At 40.2% G+C, this 23,499-nt stretch overlaps 1 protein-coding gene across 5 annotated transcripts in view; it reads right to left on the bottom strand.

Moving 5' to 3' along the window:
* LOC308080684 (protein NLRC3-like) overlaps positions 1 to 5,636 on the bottom strand; it is a 414,646-nt gene extending 409,010 nt beyond the window's left edge. For all 5 annotated transcript variants that reach the window (XM_080422614.1, XM_080422613.1, XM_080422615.1 and 2 more), the window contains exons 1-3: positions 5,575 to 5,636; positions 1,838 to 1,890; positions 979 to 1,041 (exon numbers count right to left, since the gene is read on the bottom strand). In XM_080422614.1, the coding sequence (XP_080278740.1) occupies positions 979 to 1,013 (35 nt within the window). In that variant the 5' untranslated portion in view covers positions 1,014 to 1,041; positions 1,838 to 1,890; positions 5,575 to 5,636. The remainder of the gene's footprint in view (positions 1 to 978; positions 1,042 to 1,837; positions 1,891 to 5,574) is intronic.
* Positions 5,637 to 23,499: the final 17,863 nt, after the last annotated feature.

Genomic DNA, 23,499 nt, shown 5'->3' with positions numbered 1-23,499 from the left:
TCCCGAGGTGTTTGGAGAGAGAGAACTGAAAACCAGTTTAATCATTCTGCTTTTTATTAGCGTTCGAGTTGGAAACATTCACAGATCGAACATAAAATCTCTACTACTGCAGTAGCCTAATTGTAGACAATGAGCTACACCTGATGCTTCCCTCCACAGTGCGCACTTGGCTGTATTTGAGACCAATGTTATCTGAGTTGAGTTCAGACTGTTATTTTTCCAGCTCAGAGGAGGGCGGCTCGTTTTGATTAAAAGTATGTTGTAGCTCATTGTCTACATTAGGCCTACTACGGTAGGAGGGATGTTTCTTTTGTGTTTGTTTGGGTGCATCAATGGGAGACGGCATGTCAAGCAATTCAATGCATCTGTCATGTTCTATGGAAGGAAGTAAATCAACGATTGCATTTGATCCTCGCATCTCCCTCACACTGTTACACTTAAGTGGGAGTAGCTAATGTGTGCGTCTACTACCCAGACCCCGCCCCTCACCTTATCAAACAGAGTATTTACCTTAAGACAAGTGAACTAATCTGGAACGGACATTCTCCTGTTGCATGCTACATGTGTGAAAGGACAACTCCGGACAATGTCCCGACCTGATTCCACAGACATTTTCCAGTGTTCAGATGAGAATGTGGCTTTACATGACTAATGCATATTATTGCAATTTTCAAAACAAAGCTCGCTTTAAAACAATATTGGCTGAGATTATAACAGTTTACAGAGTTTGAATAAGGAATACACATTCATAGTTCGTACAGCATTTTTTTTTTATCTTAATTATTTATTTTCATAATTAATCCTTAGTATTAATTTCATGTTTTCTTTTTCAAAACACTATTGTAATCTGGACAGGCATCATATGACTTTTCAGTTTTAATTCATGTTACTGTGTGTGGAAAACAGGCAGTAAACCTACAGTCATGATGTGTGTGGTCATCTGAAAGCTGTCTGATGACAAAGGTTGAAGCTGTTTACCTGCTCTGAGTAACCTTTAGTATCTCCACCATCATCCACTCTGGACTCCATCTCTTTACACTGCTGTTGAAAGAGGTGTTGATTTCATTATTGAAGAAACTCTCTCTCTCTCTCTGTGTCTGTGTGTGTGTGTGTGTGTGTGTGTGTGTGTGTGTGTGTGTGTGTGTGTGTGTGTGTGTGTGTGTTTAAAGCATATTGGTTTTGACAACAAGGACCTGCCCTGGTGAACTACAGTAAGTGGTAGTCCCACAGGGATGATGGGACAGTGTGAGGATTTTTTTGTGTTATCCTTTTAGTTTTTACTGCACTTCTGTGCTGTTTACATTTTTGACTAATAAAGTATTCAATCAATAAAATGTAATATTTAATTAACTGTAATCTGGACAGGCATCATATGACCGCTGCTGTCATGTAGGCCAGAGAACAGATTAACAAAATACAGTCAAGACTTGGGACAATTGAAACTCTATAGGCCTACTGTACTGGTAACAAGTGCTTTATTTTCTACATCCAGCCTGTGTTAACAGTGGATAAAATACAATGGATTCAAACCTAGCTAAGTGGTGAGTCCAGTTCTGAGACGATGAATCAGTTTAAAACTCTACAGCAGTAAAACTAATCAATAAAAGCCTGGAGATCGAGGCTACTACAGCAGAGACATCAGAGATCAGTTGGTGTAGTTGTACAATAAGCCCACTAGAGGGTGCACATTAACCACATACAATAACAAAGACTCGTTTAGGGAAAAGATAAAACAGTGTTACTGGGGAGGTTGAGGGTGTTTTGTTCACTTAATGAAATGTTTATCAGACAAACTCATTCAAGCTGTCAGACTCTGAGACGTAGATGCATGACTCACCAAGGTGGTTTAGTAACAATCTATTGTTACCTGGTGTTTCTAGCTGGCCATCACTGAAAACAAAGAAAATAAACAGTATTATATACATGTTTATCTATAAGTTCAAACAAAACTGTTTGAAGTGATCATACAATTAATTTAATTTATGTACACACGCATTCCACATGTGTGCAAATGTACTGTGGCAAATTCCCCATGCAACAACTAAAAGGGACATACATGTAATTAATATTTGTACTACTGTATACAATGACATACGCTTCACCTACTCATCAAATCATCAAATATCAAATAATCCATATTCTAAAATGCTAACAAAAACTTTAGCTAGTAAGAGAATTGTCTGTTTCTCCATCAGCCACTACAATCACATCATCCTGTACTGGTAAAAGCCACAAGTCATTTGAAGCATTATTAGAGGGCTTAGGCTTTGTAGAGCTTCACCTGCAGACAATAATCTAGAGCAGGGGTCTTCGACAGGGGGTCCGGGACCCCTAGGGGGTCCTCAGAGTTACTACAGGGGGGCCGCCAAATCTTTGTGTGATAGGAACTTTTGTTTCTTTTTTTTTACCACTTGCACTTTACACACGCATCCATACTCTGGGGGGACCATTTGCCCGAAAATAGCAGATCTACAAGCTCAATGATCTACACTCATTGTGAGCAAAGAGGTTTGGTTCAGATGGAAAAAGAGCAGACCAAGTGCAGAGCCAAAGGTCAAGGTTTCTATGTATTGAGGTTTCTATGATTTAAGTGGTTAAATGCTTCAAAATACACATAAACATGAATCCAACACTGATGACAGTTGCTCTCAAACAAGTGTATGAAGCTATCTATGAAATATTTGAAAACATTTAATCTGCAACACAATTTTATACAATATGTAGTGAGAGGTCCCTGCTTCATCTCTCTCTCAGCTAAGGGGTCCTCGGGTTGAAAAACATTGAACACCCCTGGTCTAGAGCAGTGGTTCTCAACTTTTTCAGGCTGTGAGCCCCCAACATAATCTTATTTGAACTGGGGACCCCCAGAATAATCATAATTGAACTGGGGACCCCCCACCCCGACAAGCACTTAGCATTGTAGGAGTTGAGGCATTACATTTCTTTGACTCGGTTCCACAGATAACATTTTTTTAAATGGCAGATCTAATGTACAAGCTCACAACTACAAAGCATTTTGAGCATGTAAATCAGTTTTTTTCAAGATGTTTGCCTCTTTCTTATATGATTTGACAATTTGGCCAATGTTTGACCAGTTTTTATTGTATAGTTTGTTAATTACTTTTGACGCAGTAATGGTCTTATTTGCTCATTTATTTTATTTTAGAGGTAGTAAAAAGGTCTTAAAAGTCCAGAAATGTGCAGATACCCTGTATACACGTATAGGCTACTGTATGTTCGTTTGTTTACTGTTGAGTGAGAAAACAATGTTGCACATTAAGCTAATCATCTGGGGACCCCCCCAACATCATGTGGGGACCCCCCTGGGTGTCGTGACCCACAGGTTGAGAACCATTGGTCTAGAGGACTCACACTACTGACACACACAGCTCCAGTTTGTGTTTCAATTAAACACCATGCAAGATGAAGCACCGTATGGATTGATCATGCTTTGATAGTGTTGTATTACGTAATGCAATACAATGTAATCTGTGCATCTAGTCTGTAAGCAAGGCAAGGCTAATGTATTTGTAACACATTTCATCAACAAGGCAATTCAATGTGCTTTACACAAAACATCAAACAAAGAAAACACATTATAAAAGGACAGTAAAATTCAGTAAAAAGAAGGAAAAGAAGACAAAGACGTTAAACATAAAATGTCCTTAATAGAAATCACCTATTCAGGACACAGAGCAAAAACACCACCAGGAGGCCGATTTGTGCAAAACTAATTTTTTTTACATTACTCCTACAGATTTTATCCAAACGTCATGCAAATTGGTACACAGTATCTCTATAGTCATTAAACGAAACCGGTATTTCAGATTTTTCATATTCCATCCTGATTGGCCAAAAATGGCTTCCAAAGTTTGCAGTAGTGCTCTGTTTTGAACAAAATGCCTCAAATCATGATCACAGCATGCAATTTCCCTGAAATTCTGCACGCACATTTCCACTATGCCGAGGAAGAAATGCCACTTCAAATTTTTCAAATCAGCCTCATGGTGGCGCTATAACAGGCCGATTCGTGTTTTTACCTATAACTGCACCGATCTGTATAAAACTTTGTATGCACACTCCCTAGAGGCCAAGGAAAAACCTTTTCTCTGCATTTTTCACATCTGCCTTTTATAGCGCCACCAAGAGGCCGACTTATGTAAAAAACATTTTTTTATATTAGTCCTTCCCATTTAATCCAAATTTCACGCAAATCGGTACACATGATCTCTAAAGTCATGTGATCTACCCGGATCTATCGATTTCCCATATTCTGATTATTCTGACCGGATATTCTGATCCTGATTGGCTAAGGTTGGCTTCCAAAGTTTGCAGGATTGGTCCGTTTTGAACAAAATGCCTCAAATCATGAAAACAGCTTGCAAGTTCCGTGACATTTCACACGCAAATTCCCACTAGGCCGAGGAAGAAAGGCCACCCATTTCACATTGGCCTGTTATAGCGCCACCAGCAGGTCAAATTTGGCAAAACACATTTTTGGAACAAAATACCTCAAATCATGAATGCAGTGTCCGATTGCCGTGAAAGGCCTAGAAGAAATGGCACCCTTTTCACATTGGCTTATTATAGCGCCACCAGGAGGCCACAATAACGTACCTGACCTGGCGGAGACCTGTGCTCCGAGGAGCACTTTTTCTAGTTTTATTATGTATCTTATCAAACATGTAATAATGCCTACTGGTGAATTCACATCCAGATTAAAGGCAGCTCTCCACTGCACCGATTTTGAGCCGACTCGGCGTCAGAAAAGCGTTGGAAAGTGTCTGCCGGCGACAAATTGTTGTGGGATATCTTATCTTTCGGCCGACTCAAAGAAACCGAACATGTTCAGTTTTTGGGCCGACTCACCGACTGGTAGAGCTCTGGGGTAGTGAAGAGGGGGGGGGGAGAGGGGGGTGAAGGCTCTGTGTGGAGCACCCTGATTGGCTGTTTAGCTTGTTTGGTCCTCCGTAGAGTAGACCTCTCCTCTGTTACTACTGGTGCAGAAGCAAGCCTAAATAAGCCAGAGACATTTGCCCATTAAGAACTAGATACCATATTCTCAATCTCAACTCTCAATTCCTATACCCATTGATCAACTCCAAAGCACAGCAGTAGGATACGATAGCGCAAAAATGCTCCTTGTTTGTTTTTGTCGGAGCTGACAGTTTTGCCAGATTCTGTGAGATAAACAGGCGACAAGGTCTAAAAAAACAAGCCCAAAAGAAGCGACCAGTTTCACCACTTGAGCCGTATTAAATCAGCTATAAAAAAAAAAAGAGCAAGCCCAAATAAGCAACTACACTTCAGAAAGAAGCCCAAACAAAAGTAACCTGCATGAATATTTACAAGCAACTTACAGGAAAACAAGCCCAAAGTCGCTTATAATAACAGACCTGGCAACACAGATCTTGCAGCTCTTAAGGCATTAGCACGACAATGTGCGCTTCGGCTGACTGCTTTTGCTGAATTAAACGCCAACTTTTGCCAACAGACTACCAATCTGTTGTAGTCTGTTGTAGTCTGAAGTAGTCTGTTTACAGAGAGTCACCTTTAGTCAAAGAGACTTTTTACCTTCTTCTGCAGAGGAGACGCTGAAAGAAAAGACGCTGCTTCTTCACATCCATCAATGTCGAGTGTCTGAGTTCATCTGAGGGTGTTTTCTCTTCCTCAAACTCAACTAGAAAAACATCTGTGACGTCAAACTGCACTATGCTGACACTGCATTTCAGTTTACATGTAGTTATTCATATTCAAATGTTTATGTATTATTTTCAAAAACACACTATTCAACATGTATGTACACTGCAGTAATAGAAACGTATGTTCCACATGTATAAAATGATACAAGTGGTATGTATGGTTAATGAATGTCAATCAAAGCTTCTTCCATTTCAGCCTGAGCTGCAGTTTATCAGCAATGTGTTTTACTGCAAACACAACTACCATTGTTGATTAATTCAACTTCAAGCTACCAAATGCACCCCTCTTCTCTCAGCAACACACACATACTGTAGATGTGCTCTTGTTTACCCAAATTAATAGACAATACAGCCTTGAATGAGTTGAATGACACTGATATCATAAGGTTGTTATTTATGAATTATTAATGATTGAATAATTATTTGTCACTTACAGTAAATCAGTGATGATAGGTAAATAACCACAGAGGCCACCTGTGAACTTAATCATCTCTTCAGGACAACCTACTGATCATTCACTCCAAGTCTCATGAACATGCACCAATCTGTTCTCCATTCAAAACAATAGATATCAGGCCTAGCGGAGACATCTTGGCCCCTCATTTATTCCTCATTTGCCACCGTCACAATATGGAGCACAGAGAGGGAGTGTACAGTATGTGGTTAGAAACAGAGATGAGGGGCACGGTGGCGCAGTCGGTAGCGCTGTCGCCTCACAGCTAGAAGGTCCTGGGTTCGATTCCCGCCGGGGACGCTGTGGGCGCTGGGGGCGTGTCTTCTCCTCCGTGTCATCAGCGCCCATACCCTAGGTGGGGTTGGCGAAAGGGCCTACTCTGTGTGGAGTTTGCATGTTCTCCCCGTGTCTCCTAGGGTAGTTAATACCCTCACAAAAACATGTAGTAATCCTGGTCACTATACCGCCTCCCCCATGACAGCCGGGGCGCCTGATGGAGGGGAAGGGAACTGGTTGGAATAACGTGTTCCTTCCACGCGCTACGTCCTACCAGGGAAACTCCCCCCTGTCAGGTGACAAGAAGGTCAGTTGGCTCTCATGCATTGAAGGAAGCATGAGCTCGGCCCTGGCCTCCCTACTGTGGGGGACTGGTGTAGTGCTGGTGTAGGGCTGGTGTAGCGCCCAGGATCACTTAGGAAATTGGCACCGGGTGAAAAAAATGGGTTACAAAAATCGCGGGATAAAAAAATTAAGAAAAAAAAGAAACAGAGATGACAGGATTCAACAAACAGCTGAAAACAAAGAGACAAGAACAGCCTGAGCCAGGTGTTTCCAAGTAGACATGCATACAATTTACAATTTAGGCATTTAGCAGACGCTCTAAATCCAGAGCGATTTACAGACCTCAGTAATCTAGGATTATAGGTAAATTAATAAACTATCATGAGGCCAAACATTATAATATCGAAAAATAAATAATAATTATGTACATTGAAACTATACAAAATATAGGGTGCCAGGTCAACAAATTAACCTGGAATATGTCTAAATAATGCTATGCAAATTACAATTTAACCTTTGCATAAGACTTGTCAAGGCTAGGGCAAGTGCTACGAGCTAAAGTGGCGTCTGGGCCTGTGGGCATCAGTGTAACTTCTGATGCCCACATTGACTGAGAGGTTTACAGACATACATCAGTGTAACTTCTGATGCCCACATTGACTGAGAGGTTTACAGACATACATCAGTGTAACTTCTGATGCCCACATTGACTGAGAGGTTTACAGACATACATCAGTGTAACTTCTGATGCCCACATTGACTGAGAGGTTTACAGACATACATCAGTGTAACTTCTGATGCCCACATTGACTGAGAGGTTTACAGACATACCTCAGTGTAACTTCTGATGCCCACATTGACTGAGAGGTGTAAAGACATACTGTATATCAGTGTAACTTCTGATGCCCACATTGACTGAGAGGTGTACAGACATACTGTATATCAGAGTAACTTCTGATGCCCACATTGACTGAGAGGTGTACAGACATACTGTATATCAGAGTAACTTCTGATGCCCACATTGACTGAGAGGTGTACAGACATACATCAGTCTAACTTCTGATGCCCACATTGACTGAGAGGTGTACAGACATACATCAGTGTAACTTCTGATGCCCACATTGACTGAGAGGTGTACAGACATACATCAGTCTAACTTCTGGTGCCCACATTGACTGAGAGGTGTACAGACATACATCAGTCTAACTTCTGGTGCCCACATTGACTGAGAGGTGTACAGACATACTGTATATCAGTCTAACTTCTGGTGCCCACGTTAACGGTGTGCAGACATGCAAACTTGGCTGGCCAAAACACCACAGCCAGGCTCCTAACTGGCACCATGAAGAGAGACCATACTGTATTACCCCATCCTGACTCCTACTGACACCATGAAGAGAGAGACCATGTATTACCCCGTCCATAGCCTCTCTCTACTGGCTGCCAGTACAGTTTCTAATCCATTTTAAGATTCTCCTGCTCGTTTATAAGGCTCTAAATGGGGCTGGCTCACTCCTTTATGGCTGACCTTTTAACCTCCTCCTCCTACCTCCTGGTCCCTCGGGTCAGCTGACTGTCCCAGGAACTAATATTTAGCTCAGGGGTGACTGTCTGCACCTTTGCTGTTGCAGGCCTACACTGTAGGGATTCCATTCCATCTACAAGCTGAATATTTGTCAATGAATGTTCAGTCACCTATTACACCTTTACACCAGCCAGCCAGGCAGACAGGCAGCCAGGCAGGCAGGCAGGCAGGCAGGCAGACAGACAGACAGACAGATATAGGACGTCAGCATGTCATAGAATAGGCGGCAGGGTGTCAGGGATAGAGTGGCCGGTAGAGCAGCCGGGTGGGAACCGCAAGGTTCCCAGTATGATCCCGGGCTCCCCCAGAGTAAGTGTCAAAGTGTCCTTGAGCAAGACACTGAACCCCTAATTGCGCCCGATGAGCAGATTGGTGCCTTGCATGGTTTCCGCCGCCATCGGTGTATGAATGTATGTGTGAATGGGTGAATGTAATGCACAATCTATGTAAAGCGCTTTGGATAAAAGCGCTAAATAAATGCACCATTTATAGCAGCAGTATGTCACACAAGATAGCTCAAGAGTTGAGGGAAAAAAAACGATATAAAATAAAAAAGTCTGACCCTGGTCATCTGCTATGATACATAGATACTGTACATGACAGTTATTGTATGTTATTTTCTTTTCTTATTTTTGCTTGTTTTAACATCCAAATATGGATCACATAATATATATCTAGTGTATTGGTAGATTGTTGTTTTGACACGCAACACAGGCTAATAGGCCTATACGTACTGTAGGCCTATTTATCAAGGTGAGATTTATCTCACCAGTTAGTCAGAATATACGATGACCCAATTGTCTCTATGGTGTAAGATTTGCAATCTTAGAAACAGTCATCAGTACAACCAATATATATTATGTATACAAAATGTCTCTCTGAACAAAGTTTCACATCAGCATTTATGCAAAACAACTGTCCGGCTGACTCAGTGTGGTTTTTAACCACATTTCCACACTTCACCCTGTTGCAACTTCCTCTAAATCAACATACAACTCACAGCTATCAGCACTATTATTGGTATTATGTTAATTAAACTAGCATGTTGCTACTGTATACTTCCCCATAACTGCAGAGCTGGTGGGTGAACTTAGCTTTGGGGCTACAGTATCTCTCTCTCTCTCTCTCTCTCTCACACACACACACACACACACACACACACACACACACACACAGCAAGGGCCAATGGTCCTCAGAGACCACCCAGCACTGGGTGAGAAATGAGCCAAAGGACTTAAGGTGTCGTTTACACGACGACGGTCTCTACAGAAAACGGCAAAATAAAGTATCAGATGTGACGTCCGTTTACACGGGATCAGTGTTTGCGGGGCTTAAATCCGCAACTAAGTGAAACCACCTTCCAGGGTGGATATCTTTGACAACGCTCCGTGTCCCGTCTCCATGTAGACGGAGGAAACAGCAAAACGGATGTCGTTGCCAGGTGTTGTGAGAGAAATAAGCAGCCAGTTCTATGAAAACAAGCCCCAAAGAGGCGACTAGGCTACATCAGCACTTTAAACCTATACTACAGTACATTGGCTATTTGAAAATAGCCGATCTACAAGCTCACAGTGAGCTGTGCTATCAAGAAGTCCATAGTATATACTGTACATTGTTTATTGTACGTATGTGGCCAGTCTGGCCACTGTCAGCTCATCTGTTCACTGATCCTGAATGTGTTCCTGCATAGCTGTCATTCATCTACAGCAGACAGAGACATGCTGTGAACTATGTCTCAACAGGTGAAAATACACCTAAAGATAAGACAGATGTTTGAACTATTTGCTCAATGTTAAAAACTCTTAATGCTAAAAATAACTAGTCCTTATGTGACATTGCAACGAGAGGCCTATTGCGTTGTGCTCTGCAGTTATTGGGAAGTATAGATCAGTATTAAAGGGATATTTCACTTTCAAACATGTTTGTAACTTCAAACTCCATTTTAACCATGATAGATTCATTGAAAACACCCGTCCTTAGTTCTAGTGACTGATATTGTCCTTATAATGCGTGAGGGGGCCGTGATTTTACCATTACTTTTTTCATTTCTTGTTTATATATTTTTTGTGTGTTTATTTTGTTAGAAAGTGAAATATTCCTTTAACATGCTAGTTTAATGAACATAATACCAATAATAGTGCTGATAGCTGTGAGTGGATTTAAAGGAAGTTACAACAGGGTGCAGTTTGAACATGTGGTTAATAAGCACGCTGTCAGCTGGACAGTTGTTTTGCATAAATGCTGATGTGAGACATTTTATATTTTTGTGACTATATTAATGACAGTTTTCAGTTTTCTTACAATACAGCGACAAACAGAGTCATTGTATATTCTGACTTTATTGATCAACCTCACCAGTTGATAAATAGGCCTAAATTCATACATTTATTGTCATTGTGTTGTGTGTTAATACAGAAATCTTTCAATACACTATATTTTATGGAGCCGTATACGCATGTGGAAACATACAAAAAGATAAGAAAATCAAATACAAAAACGGTCATACACAGTATCTATTTAGCAGCAGATGGCTAGGGTCAGAGTCTACATGTAGGTCTATAGTGTTTAGTTTTTCTCAACTATTGTGCTTTCTCAACTATTGTGCCTGCCTGCCTGCCTGCCTGCCTGCCTGCCAGCCAGCCAGCCAGCCAGCCATCTAGATATATAAAAATAGCTACCCATATTACATAAAAATGCATAGGATATGAATATATTTTTTTGTTGTCATTTCCAATATATTAGGGGCCCTATCCATATTGGGTCCTAGTGGATTATATCCACTCACATCAGTACAGAGGCTTTTATTTCCGCATTAACATGAAGCGCCAATTATAAACATCCGGCTAGATACCTGCAAACCTGGAAAAGTCAGTGATTCATTCATTCACCTTTGTTAACAAGTGAAAGATGGGGAAACACACACAATCAGGAGCTCAAAAACACAAAGAGAGGAATAAAAGAGCTATCCATGCTACAGCTGCAACATGTACATCGCTGAGCAAATAGTTTAAAACAGTGAAGCCGCCTGCTGCTACTGAGGGAAGAGAATCTGACACAGAAAGTGATGATGCCTGGCCCAGCGATTGCAAAAGGGAGGCTGAAGATCGTGAAATAGACGACATGTCTACTCCAAATCAAACTACTGGAGGACCACAGCCACATGAGTTATCCAAAGATTGTGATGATGATTTTGAGCAACCAGCAACCTCCCATTGCTCCGAAGTTGGGAGTTTGACCCAAACTGGAGAAGGATATATTGAGGAAGAGGAGGAGGAGGCGGACGCGGAGATTGCGGTCAGCGTCGGGGATCAAGAGGGATTTCATTCTGATATTGACATTGATACCACCAGCACCGGTGATGAGGAAGATGTCCAAGACGACCACCAGGCTGAGGCAAGTCTTTCTTCTAAGCCACTATTGGACTACACCCAACCATATCCCTCAGATCCATTTCTTTTTATAAATGAAACGCTGAGCACAGCCAAAGTCAGAGCCCTTTTACAACACGGTCCATGCCAGCCTGGGTTAAGATACTTTTTCAGATTTTGTTACAAATTCATATAATGACAATTTAAAAGACACTGGTAAAGTGGCAAATGCAGTGTAGATAGACACTGGCTGGTGCATTCCCCTCAAGCTGGCAAGACGTTTTGTTTTTTTGTTGGCTTTTTGCCGAAAAGGGTGAAAATGTGTTGCTGCATACATCACTATAGACTCTATAGCCCTCTATAGTATAGAGGGCCCTTTTGGTCTGAAAACCCATGTGGAAAACAGCCAGTGGGCTTGTAGAACGACTATTTTCACAATGTGTGCCTCTTTCTTAGGTAATATTTGACAATTTGGCCAATGTTTGACATTTTTGTTGCAGTAATGGTCTTATTTTATTTTTTTATTCTAGAGGTATCAAAATCTCAAAAGTCACCACAAAAACTGCCAATTAAGCAGGACATACAATGGCAGGAACACACCGTGACACCAACTATAATCTGACTGGCTGGAGCACAACAGGACACAGGTGGAAAACGATCCTGAGACTATGCATTTGAGAATAGATGACCTCAGTGTAAAGTGGATAATGGAAAGTGTAGATTGGCTATTTTCAAATATCTGAAGTATAAAATAGGGTTTAAGTGGTTAATGCATGTTTTGCCATACTAATCTATATCTGCAAAGTAACTAGAAGCCAGAAGTAAAAAAAAATTGACTCACTGTAAAAGTACAGTACTTGAGTAAATGTACTTTATACATTTGAGTAGGATAGGATGTCCTGATGTGAAAAGATGTCAAAAGAAAATGTTTCTTAAAGATGTTGCTACAGCATACTGTGTGTATGGACAATCACGATCTGTTGGGAATATTTTATTTTGATGTAGTGTCATAATGAACATCACTTAAACCCTGAATGTATACTTAGTTGACCGGGGTCCCCCAGGGCTGTATATTAGGCCCCCTCCTTTGTTCCACCTACACCAAATCTATTCGCCGAAAATAGCTGTTCTAAAAGCTTGCACAGCGTCGCGTTGTGGCGCATGCATTTGTGAGAGCTTGTAGATCGGCTATTTTCACTGAATGTTGAAATAGGGACGCTAGGGTTCATGTCGTTAAACTTAATGTAGATATGGCACACTGGCTATCAAGAAGTCCATAGTATAAACGGTACATTGTCTATTGTACGTATGTGGCCAGTCTGGTCACTGTCAGCTCATCTGTTCACTGACCCTGAATGTGTTCCTGCATAGCTGTTATTCATCTACAGCAGACAGAGACATGCTGTGAACTATGTCTCAACAGGTGAAAATACACCTAAAGATAAGACAGATGTTTGAACTATTTTCTCAATGCTAAAAACTCTTAATGCTAAAAAGAACTAGTCCTTATGTGACATTGCAACGAGAGGCCTATTGCGTTGCGCTCTACAGTTATGGGGAAGTATAGATAGAGTATTAAAGGGATATTTCACTTTCAAACATGTTTGTAACTTCAAACTCCATTTTAACCATGATAGATTCACTGAAAACACCCGTCCTTGGTTCTAGTGACTGATATTGTCCTTCTAATGCGTGAGGGGGACGTGATTTTTGTAGAACGACTATTTTCACAATGTGTGCCTCTTTCTTAGGTAATATTTGACAATTTGGCCAATGTTTGACATTTTGGTTGCAGTAATGGTCTTATTTTTATTTTATTCTAGAGGTATCAAAATCTCAAAAGTCACCACACAAACTGCCAATTAAGCAGGTTTAAGTGGTTAATGCATGTTTTGCCATACTAATCTATATCTGCAAAGTAACTAGAAGCCAGAAGTAAAACAAAAAAGGACTCACTGTAAAAGTACAGTACTTGAGTAAATGTACTTTATACATTTGGATAGGATGTCCTGATGTGAAAAGATGTCAAAAGAAAATGTTTCTTAAAGATGTTGCTACAGCATACTGTATGTATGGACAATCACAATCTGTTGGGAATATTTTATTTTCATGTAGTGTCATAATGAACATCACTTAAACCCTGAATGTATACAGTTGACCGGGGTCCCCCAGGGCTGTATACTAGGCCCCCTCCTTTTTTCCACCTACACCAAATATATTCGCCGAAAATAGCTGTTCTAAAAGCTTGCACGCGTCGCGTTGTGGCGCATGCATTTGTGAGAGCTTGTAGATCGGGTATTTTCACTGAATGCTGAAATAGGGACGCTAGGGTTCATGTCGTTAAACTTAATGCAGATATGGCACGCTGGCTATCAAGAAGTCCATAGTATAAACTGTACATTGTTTATTGTACGTATGTGGCCAGTCTGGCCACCGTCAGCTCATCTGTTCACTGATCCTGAATGTGTTCCAGCATAGCTGTCATTCATCTACAGCAGACAGAGACATGCTGTGAACTATGTCTCAACAGGTGAAAATACACCTAAAGATAAGACAGATGTTTGAACTATTTTCTCAATGCTAAAAACTCTTAATGCTAAAAAGAACTAGTCCTTATGTGACATTGCAACGAGAGGCCTATTGCGTTGCGCTCTGCAGTTATGGGGAAGTATCCACCTGTTTCCGTGGGAATTTACTGGAGCAAAAATCCTGTGTGGGAAACATCCTGCGGGGGGACCGGAAGTAGGAAATAGCGGCTCAGTGTGTTTACATTTGCCAGCAGAACGTAGCTCGTTCGCAGCTGGCGAACGGGCCTTTTGCATGTAGTTGAAGCGCAAGGGGGCGGTGCATGGGGAGAGAGTCAGCGCACTGAAGTCAAGGCACACTACAGACTACTGTGTTGTTGACAGACAACGGATGCACGCTTATTATGAGAAACAACACAAATAAAACATGGCAAAACAGTTGCGTGCATTAGTGCAAGATGAGGGTAAAGGAAACATTCAGTCTAAATGTCCAGTAATTCGCACGCGAAAAGGAAACATTAATGTCCAGTTTGCTAATCCACAACTACTGTGCCAGATAATCACCAAGAGAGTTAAAAAAGAAAAAACGTTTCAGTCATTCAGTCCGACTTCACTGTAGCCTATAGTAGCCTTTTCATAAATTATGTATTAGGCTGTCCTAAGAGTTTATAATATTTAGAGAAATGTAAGGTTTCAAATACAAAAGTATTGGTAGTAGTTGCTGGACATTTAGACTGAATGTTTCATTTATCCTCATCTTGCGCTAATACACGCAACTGTTTTGCCAGGTTTTATTTGTGTTGTTTCTCATAGGCGTGCATCCGTTGTCCGTCAACAACACAGTAGTCTGTGCCTTGACTTCAGTGCGCTGACTCTCTCCCCCCCCGCCCCCCGCCCCCTTGCGCTTCAACTACATGCAAAAGGCCCGTTCGCAGTACAGCTACGTTCTGCTGGCAAATGTAAACACACTGAGCCGCTATTTCCTACTTCCGGTCCCCCCGCAGGATGTTTCCCACACAGGATTTTTGCTCCAGTAAATTCCCGCGGAAACAGGTGGATAGATAGAGTATTAAAGGGATAATTCACTTTCAAACATGTTTGTAACTTCAAACTCCATTTTAACCATGATAGATTCACTGAAAACACCCGTCCTTAGTTCTAGTGACTGATATTGTCCTTCTAATGCGTGAGGGGGCAGTGATTTTTCCATTACTTTTTTCATTTCTTGTTTATATATTTGTTGTGTGTTTATTTTGTTTGAAAGTGAAATATCCCTTTAACATGCTAATTTAATGAATATAATACCAATAATAGTGCTGATAGCAGTGAGTTGTGTGTGGATTTAGAGGAAGTTACAACAGGGTGCAGTTTGAATATGTGGTTAATAAGCACGCTGTCAGCTGGACAGTTGTTTTGCATAAATGCTGATGTGAGACATTTTATATTTTTGTGACTATATTAATGACAGTTTTCAGTTTTCTTACAATACAGAGACAAACAGAGTCATTGTATATTCTGACTTTATTGATGAACCTCACCAGTTGATAAATAGGCCTAAATTCATAAATTTCTTGTCATTGTGTTGTGTGTTAATACAGAAATCTTTCAATACACTATATTTTATGGAGCCGTATACGCATGTGGAAACATACAAAAAAATAAGAAAATCAAATACAAAAACGGTCATACACAGTATCTATTTAGCAGCAGATGGCTAGGGTCAGAGTCTACATGTAGGTCTATAGTGTTTAGTTTTTCTCAACTATTGTGCTTTCTCAACTATTGTGCCTGCCAGCCAGCCAGCCAGCCAGCCAGCCAGCCAGCTAGCCATCTAGATTTTGATATATAAAAATAGCTACCCATATTACATATAAATGCATAGGATATATATATTTTTGTTGTCATTTCCAATATATTAGGGTCCCTATCCATATGGGGTCCTAGTTGATTATATCCACTCACATCAGTACAGAGGCTTTTATTTCCGCATTAACATGAAGCGCCAATTATAAACATCCGGCTAGATACCTGCTAACCTGGAAATGACAGTGATTCATTCATTCACCTTGTTAACAAGTGAAAGATGGGGAAACACAATCAGGAGCTCGGAAACGCAAAGAGAGGAATAAAAGAGCTATCCATCCTACAGCTGCAACATGTACATCGCTGAGCAAATAGTTTAAAACAGTGAAGCCGCCTGCTGCTACTGAGGGAAAAGAATCTGACGCAGAAAGTGGTGATGCCGGGCCCAGCGATTGCAAAATGGAGGCTGAAGATTGTGAAATAGACGACACGTCTACTCCAGATCAAACTACTGGAGGACCACAGCCACATGAGTTATCCAAAGATTGTGATGATTTTGAGCAACCAGCAACCTCCCATTGCTCCGAAGTTGGGAGTATGACCCAAACTGAAGAAGGATATATTGAGGAAGAGGAGGAGGAGGCGGACGCGGAGATTGTGGTCAGCGTCGGGGATCAAGAGGGATTTCATTCTGATATTGACATTGATACCACCAGCACCGGTGATGAGGAAGATGTCCAAGACGACCACCAGGCTGAGGCTTTCTTCTAAGCCACTATTGGACTACACCCAACCATATCCCTCAGATCCATTTCTTTTTATAAATGAAACGCTGAGCACAGCCAAAGTCAGAGCCCTTGTACAACACGGTCCATGCCAGCCTGGGTTAAAATATAACTTTTTCAGATTTGGTTACAAATTCATATAATGACAATTTTAAAAGACACTGATAAAGTGGCAAATGCAGTGTAGATAGACACTGGCTGGTGTATTCCCCTCAAGCTGGCAAGACGTTTTGTTTTTGTTGTTGGCTTTTTGCCGAAAAGGGTGAAAATGTGTTGCTGCATACATCACTATAGAGGGCCCTTTTGGTCTGAGAACCCATGTGGAAAACAGCCAGTTGGCTTGTAGAACGACTATTTTCACAATGTGTGCCTCTTTCTTAGGTAATATTTGACAATTTGGCCAATCTTTGACATTTTTGTTGCAATAATGGTCTTATTTTTCTTTTATTCTAGAGGTATCAAAATCTCAAAAGTCACCACAAAAACTGCCAATTAAGCAGGACATACAATGGCAGGAACACACCGTGACACCAACTATAATCTGACTGTCTGGAGCACAACAGGACACAGGTGGAAAACGATCCTGGGACTATGCATTTGAGAATAGATGACCTCAGTGTAAAGTGGATAATGGAAAGTGTAGATTGGCTACTTTCAAATATCTGTATAAGTATATGTATAAAATAGGGTTTAAGTGGTTAATGCATGTTTTGCCATTCTAATCTATATCTGCAAAGTAACTAGAAGCCAGAAGTAAAACAAAAATGGACTCACTGTAAAAGTACAGTACTTGAGTAAATGTACTTTATACATTTGAGTAGGATAGGATGTCCTGATGTGAAAAGATGTCAAAAGAAAATGTTTCTTAAATATGTTGCTACAGCATACTGTATGTACTGTATGGACAATAGGGCTGACCCAAACAACTCGAATATTCGAAGCTTTGTTTGATGGCACATGCTTAGATTTTTTTTTTTCTCGAGTAATTGGCTGTTTTTTAAATTTGATTTTTTTTTTTGGGGAAGTGTAGATACAGTATTAAAGGGATATTTCACTTTCAAACATGTTTGTAACTTCAAACTCCATTTAAACCATGATATTCATTGAAAACACCCATCCTTGGTTCTAGTGACTGATATTGTCCTTCTAATGCATGAGGGGGTGATTTTTCCGTGATTTTTCCATAACTTTTTTCATTTCTTGTTTATATTTTTTTTGTGTTTATTTTGTTTGAAAGTGAAATATCCCTTTAAAGGAGGAGTTCACCCAAAAAATTACTTATTTTCTATCAATTACACACCCCATGAAGCCTTGATTTCATGGATTTATTTTTGTTTTTGTGGCATTCCTAAGACAATAATTTGATGGCCGTTTGTATTTCCGGTAGGAGACACAAATAATCTATTTTGTGTCTCCTACCGGATACATTAGCCGGTAGGAGACGGGAATCAAATTATTAGCTTAGGAATGCGACAAAAACAAAAAAGAATCCATGGATTCAAGGCTTCATAGGGTGTGCAATTGATAGAAAATAAGTAATTTTTTTGGGTGAACTCCTCCTTTAACATGCTAGTTTAATGAATATAATACCAATAATAGTGCTGCTAGCTGTGAGTTGTGTGTGGATTTAGAGGAAGTTACAACAGGGTGCAGTTTGAACATGTGGTTAATAAGCACGCTGTCAGCCGGACAGTTGTTTTGCATAAATGCTGATTTGACTATATTAATGACTGTTTTCAGTTTTCTTACACTATAGAGACAAACCGAGTCACTGTATATTCTGACTTTATTGATCAACCTCACCAGTTGATAAATAGGCCTAAATTAATAAATTTCTCGTCATTGTGTTGTGTGTTAATACAGAAATTTATCAATACACTATATTTTATGGAGCCATATACGCATGTGGAAATATACACAAAAATAAGAAAATCAAATACAAAAACTGTCATGTACAGTATCTATTTAGAATCAGATGGCTAGGGTCAGAGTCTACATGTAGGTCTATAGTGTTTGGTTTTTCTCAACTATTGTGCTATCCTGTGTGACATGTTTGATGCTGCTCTGACGTCGTCCGTCCGTCTGTCCGTCCGTCCGTCCGTCCGCCGAACTAGGTTTAATAGGTAAACATGAATATACAGTGAAAATAGTAGATATACGCGCTGCACGTTTTGTTGGTCTGTGTCCGTCCTAATCTCGGACACCACTAGATCGATGCAGGCGGCCAAGGAAGACACTCCACCACAAAATGTAGGATTTTCACTCACCGAGGGGCCTCTAAACAAGTGGTTCCATTGGCGTAATTTACCTAGGGTTGCTGGGTTATGTAAACCCATACGCAGGATTTCACCTCAAGGAGGCCTAGCCTGGTAAACCCTCCCTCCGGAAATCTCATTTCTATTTGATTCCTGGAGTGAGTCTGGCCTGATCCGCCTTTCTGCAATATTGGCTGTGTATGCCAAACGGCCGAGCCTATCAGCGTCGTCGCTCATTGTTCTGTGATTGACAGCTTACGTTGGCCAATCAGGTGGCGAGTTCGAGTGAGCCCAAAACACGAACGGCAGCCATCTTTTTCTTGTGCGGCCAATTCTCCGCTATTTTTTTACTTCAAAAAGCTCTCTAACTTCTATTTTGAGGCACGGAATTTACTTATAAGATATCGTTTGGATAGAATTTAGTTGTTTAACTTCATATATGTGGTCAATTAATCATGACAAAGCCTATTTAAAAATAAAAATTTAGAGAACCGGTAGGGGCGGGCAGTGACACCATTGTATCCGAAAAAGGCAACCCATTTTGGGTATGGCTGTCTCAAAAGTCTCGTTGCGTCACATTAAGACTGGTGAACTGCTGATTGGCTGAAGGGGAAAAATTATCATTGGCTGAAGGGGTTGTCAGTCAACGGTATTACTCCCGCCCAACTCCAGCACAGCCAATATTGCAGAAAGGCGGATCAGGCCAGACTCACTCCTGAAATCAAATGGAAATGAGATTTCCGGAGGGAGGGTTTACCAGGCTAAAGGAGGCCCCCCTAAGGATTTAAAAAAAAAAATTTCATCAATTTAGATTTTGATATATAAAAATAGCTACCCATGTTAGCCTATATATAAATGCATAGGATTAAGCTTTGTTCGATGGCACATCCTTCGAATTTTTTTTTTTAATCGAGTAATTGGCCGTTTTTTTTATTTGATTTTTTTTTTTTGGGGAAGTGTAGATACAGTATTAAAGGGATATTTCACTTTCAAACATGTTTGTAACTTCAAACTCCATTTAAACCATGATAGATTAATTGAAAACACCCATCCTTGGTTCTAGTGACTGATATTGTCCTTCTAATGCATGAGGGGGCCGTGATTTTTCCATTACTTTTTTCATTTCTTGTTTATATATTTTTTTGTGTTTATTTTGTTTGAAAGTGAAATATCCCTTTAACATGCTAGTTTAATGAATATAATACCAATAATAGTGCTGATAGCTGTGAGTTGTGTGTGGATTTAGAGGAAGTTACAACAGGGTGCAGTTTGAACATGTGGTTAATAAGCACGCTGTCAGCCGGACAGTTGTTTTGCATAAATGCTGATTTGACTATATTAATGATTGTTTTCAGTTTTCTTACACTATAGAGACAAACCGAGTCACTGTATATTCTGACTTTATTGATCAACCTCACCAGTTGATAAATACTAAATAGGCCTAAATTAATAAATTTCTCGTCATTGTGTTGTGTGTTAATACAGAAATCTATCAATACACTATATTTTATGGAGCCATATACGCATGTGGAAATATACACAAAAATAAGAAAATCAAATACAAAAACTGTCATGTACAGTATCTATTTAGAATCAGATGGCTAGGGTCAGAGTCTACATGTAGGTCTATAGTGTTTGGTTTTTCTCAACTATTGTGCTATCCTGTGTGACATGTTTGATGCTGCTCTGACGTCGTCCGTCCGTCCGTCCGTCCGTCCGTCCGTCCGTCCGTCCGTCCGTCCGTCCGTCCGCCGAACTAGGTTTAATAGGTGAACATGAATATACAGTGAAAATAGTAGATATACGCGTTGCACGTGTTGTTGGTCTGTGTCCGTCCTAATCTCGGACACCGCTAGATCGATGCAGGCGGCCAAGGAAGACACTCCACCACAAAATGTAGGATTTTCACTCACCGAGGGGCCTCTAAACAAGTGGTTCCATTGGCGTAATTTACCTAGGGTTGCTGGGTTATGTAAACCCATACGCAGGATTTCACCGCAAGGAGGCCCCCCTAAGGATAAAAAAAAAAAATGTTCATCAATTTAGATTTTGATATATAAAAATAGCTACCCATGTTAGCCTATATATAAATGCATAGGATTAAGCTTTGTTCGACGGCACATGCTTTGATTTTTTTTTTTTTATCGAGTAATTGGCCGTTTTTTAAATTTGTTTTTTTTTTGGGGGGGAAGTGTAGATACAGTATTAAAGGGATATTTCACTTCAAACATGTTTGTATCTTCAAACTCCATTTAAACCATGATAAATTCATTGAAAACACCCATCCTTGGTTCTAGTGACTGATATTGTCCTTCTAATGCATGAGGGGGCCGTGATTTTTCCATTACTTTTTTCATGTCTTGTTTATATTTTTTTTGTGTTTATTTTGTTTGAAAGTGAAATATCCCTTTAACATTCTAGTTTAATGAATATAATACATAAATAATAATTTAGATTTTGATATATAAAAATAGCTACCCATGTTAGCCTATATATAAATGCATAGGATTATTTTATTTTTTTTGTCATTTCCAATATATTAGGGGCCCTGTCCATAGGGGGTCCTAGTGGATTATATCCACTCACATCAGTACAGAGGCTTTTATTTCCACATTAACATGAAGCGCCAATTATAAACATCCGGCTAGATACCTGCTAACCTGGAAATAACAGTGATTCATTCATTCACCTTGTTAACAAGTGAAAGATGGGGAAACACAATCAGGAGCTCGGAAACGCAAAGAGAGGAATAAAAGAGCTATCCATGCTACAGCTGCAACATGTACACTGGCTGGTGTGTTCCCCTCAAGCTGGCAAGACGTTTTGTTTTTGTTGTTGGCTTTTTGCCGAAAAGGGTGAAAATGTGTCACTAAAGAGGGCCCTTTTGATCTGAAAACCCATGCGGAAAACAGCCAGTGGGCTTGTAGAACGACTATTTTCACAATTTGTGCCTCTTTCTTAGGTAATATTTGACAATTTGGCCAATGTTTGACATTGTTGTTGTAGTAATGTAGTAATTTCTTTTATTTTAGAGGTATCAAAATCATCTCAAAAGTGCTTATATTGTCACTTTATAAATGTGCAGATACCATGTATACACTTACTGTATGTTGGTTTGTTGCTGTTGAGTGAGAAAACAATGTTGCACATTAAGCTAATCATCTGGGGACACCCCAACATAATTTGTAGACACCCCTGGGGGTCCCGACTCACAGTTTGGGAACCACTGCTCTAAACAGCATAGACCTTTTAGGGTTTTCACACATTGAGGGGCCTCTAAACAATGCAGAAACAAAAGTGAACCCAAAACATATTACGTGCAAAAGATCTTGCGAGTCATGTGACAATGACCGTCAAACAGGGTTTTGGTACTCCATACTGTTGGCCTCTAATTGCCTTCACATGACGTGGGCAGGGCCTATTTCTTGCAAAAAAAAACACAATGCATACAAAAACTCCAGATTAGAATTATTGATTAATTATGAGCTTTAAACACTTAAACTTTGTTGTGTACTTAGTTGACCGGTGTCCCCCAGGGGTCTATACTTGCCCTTCTCCCTTTTCCCTCTTCACAAAATGTCTTTGCCAAACATAGCCGATCTACAAGCTCACAACCTGTTGCAATGCAACATGTAGATCTGATATTTTCACTGTATATTCAGAGATTATTCCACAATCTCTGAATGCTATATAGAGTCTGGAACTACAACTCCCGAAATCCGAGAGAGGAAGCTGGCACTTCCGTTCACGAAATTATATTTTAAAATGTCTTTACATTTTATTATTTTATTTCCATTTCTGCTAAGCAGCAAGCGAAATATACTTAGATGATTTGTATTTATATTAGGATAAATTTGCGTGACTGTAAAGACGAAACGGAAGTGGGAAGGAGGCTTCATATCCGGTTTATATTCTAATCATGATCAGAGCTTCCGAGTCCCAGACTGTATGACCGGAAACATTTGAAAATTGTGGGAGGCAACAGTCTGGCCACGCGAGACTAGACTCAGCATGGTTATTAACCACATGTGCAAACTGCACCCTGTTGTAACTTCCTCTAAATCCACACGCAGCACTATAATGTTCATTAAACTAGCATGTTGCTACTGTACACTTCCCCATGACTGCAGAGTGCAACGCAATAAGGCCTCTCATTGCAATGTCACATGAGGACAGTGGTGTAAAGTAACTAAGTACATTTACTCAAGTACTGTACTTAAGTGCAATTTTTAGGTATTTTTACTTTTCCGGAGTATTTCCAATTTTCAATACTTTTACTTCTACTTCTACTTCACTACATCTCAGAGGCAAATATTGTGCTTTTACTCCACTACATTTATTTGAAAACTTTAGTTACTAGTTACTTTGTAGATTTGGATTATTAGGAACACATTCATTATTAGGAACACATTAGGAACACATTCAGGATCAGTAAACATATGAGCTGACAATACTGGCCAC

The sequence above is a fragment of the Gymnoscopelus braueri genome, assembly GCF_963280865.1.
Source record: "Gymnoscopelus braueri genome assembly, chromosome: 24".
NCBI lineage: Eukaryota > Metazoa > Chordata > Actinopteri > Myctophiformes > Myctophidae > Gymnoscopelus > Gymnoscopelus braueri.
Note: the sequence above shows the minus strand (reverse complement) of the source record. Positions and strands in the feature narration are given on the sequence as shown.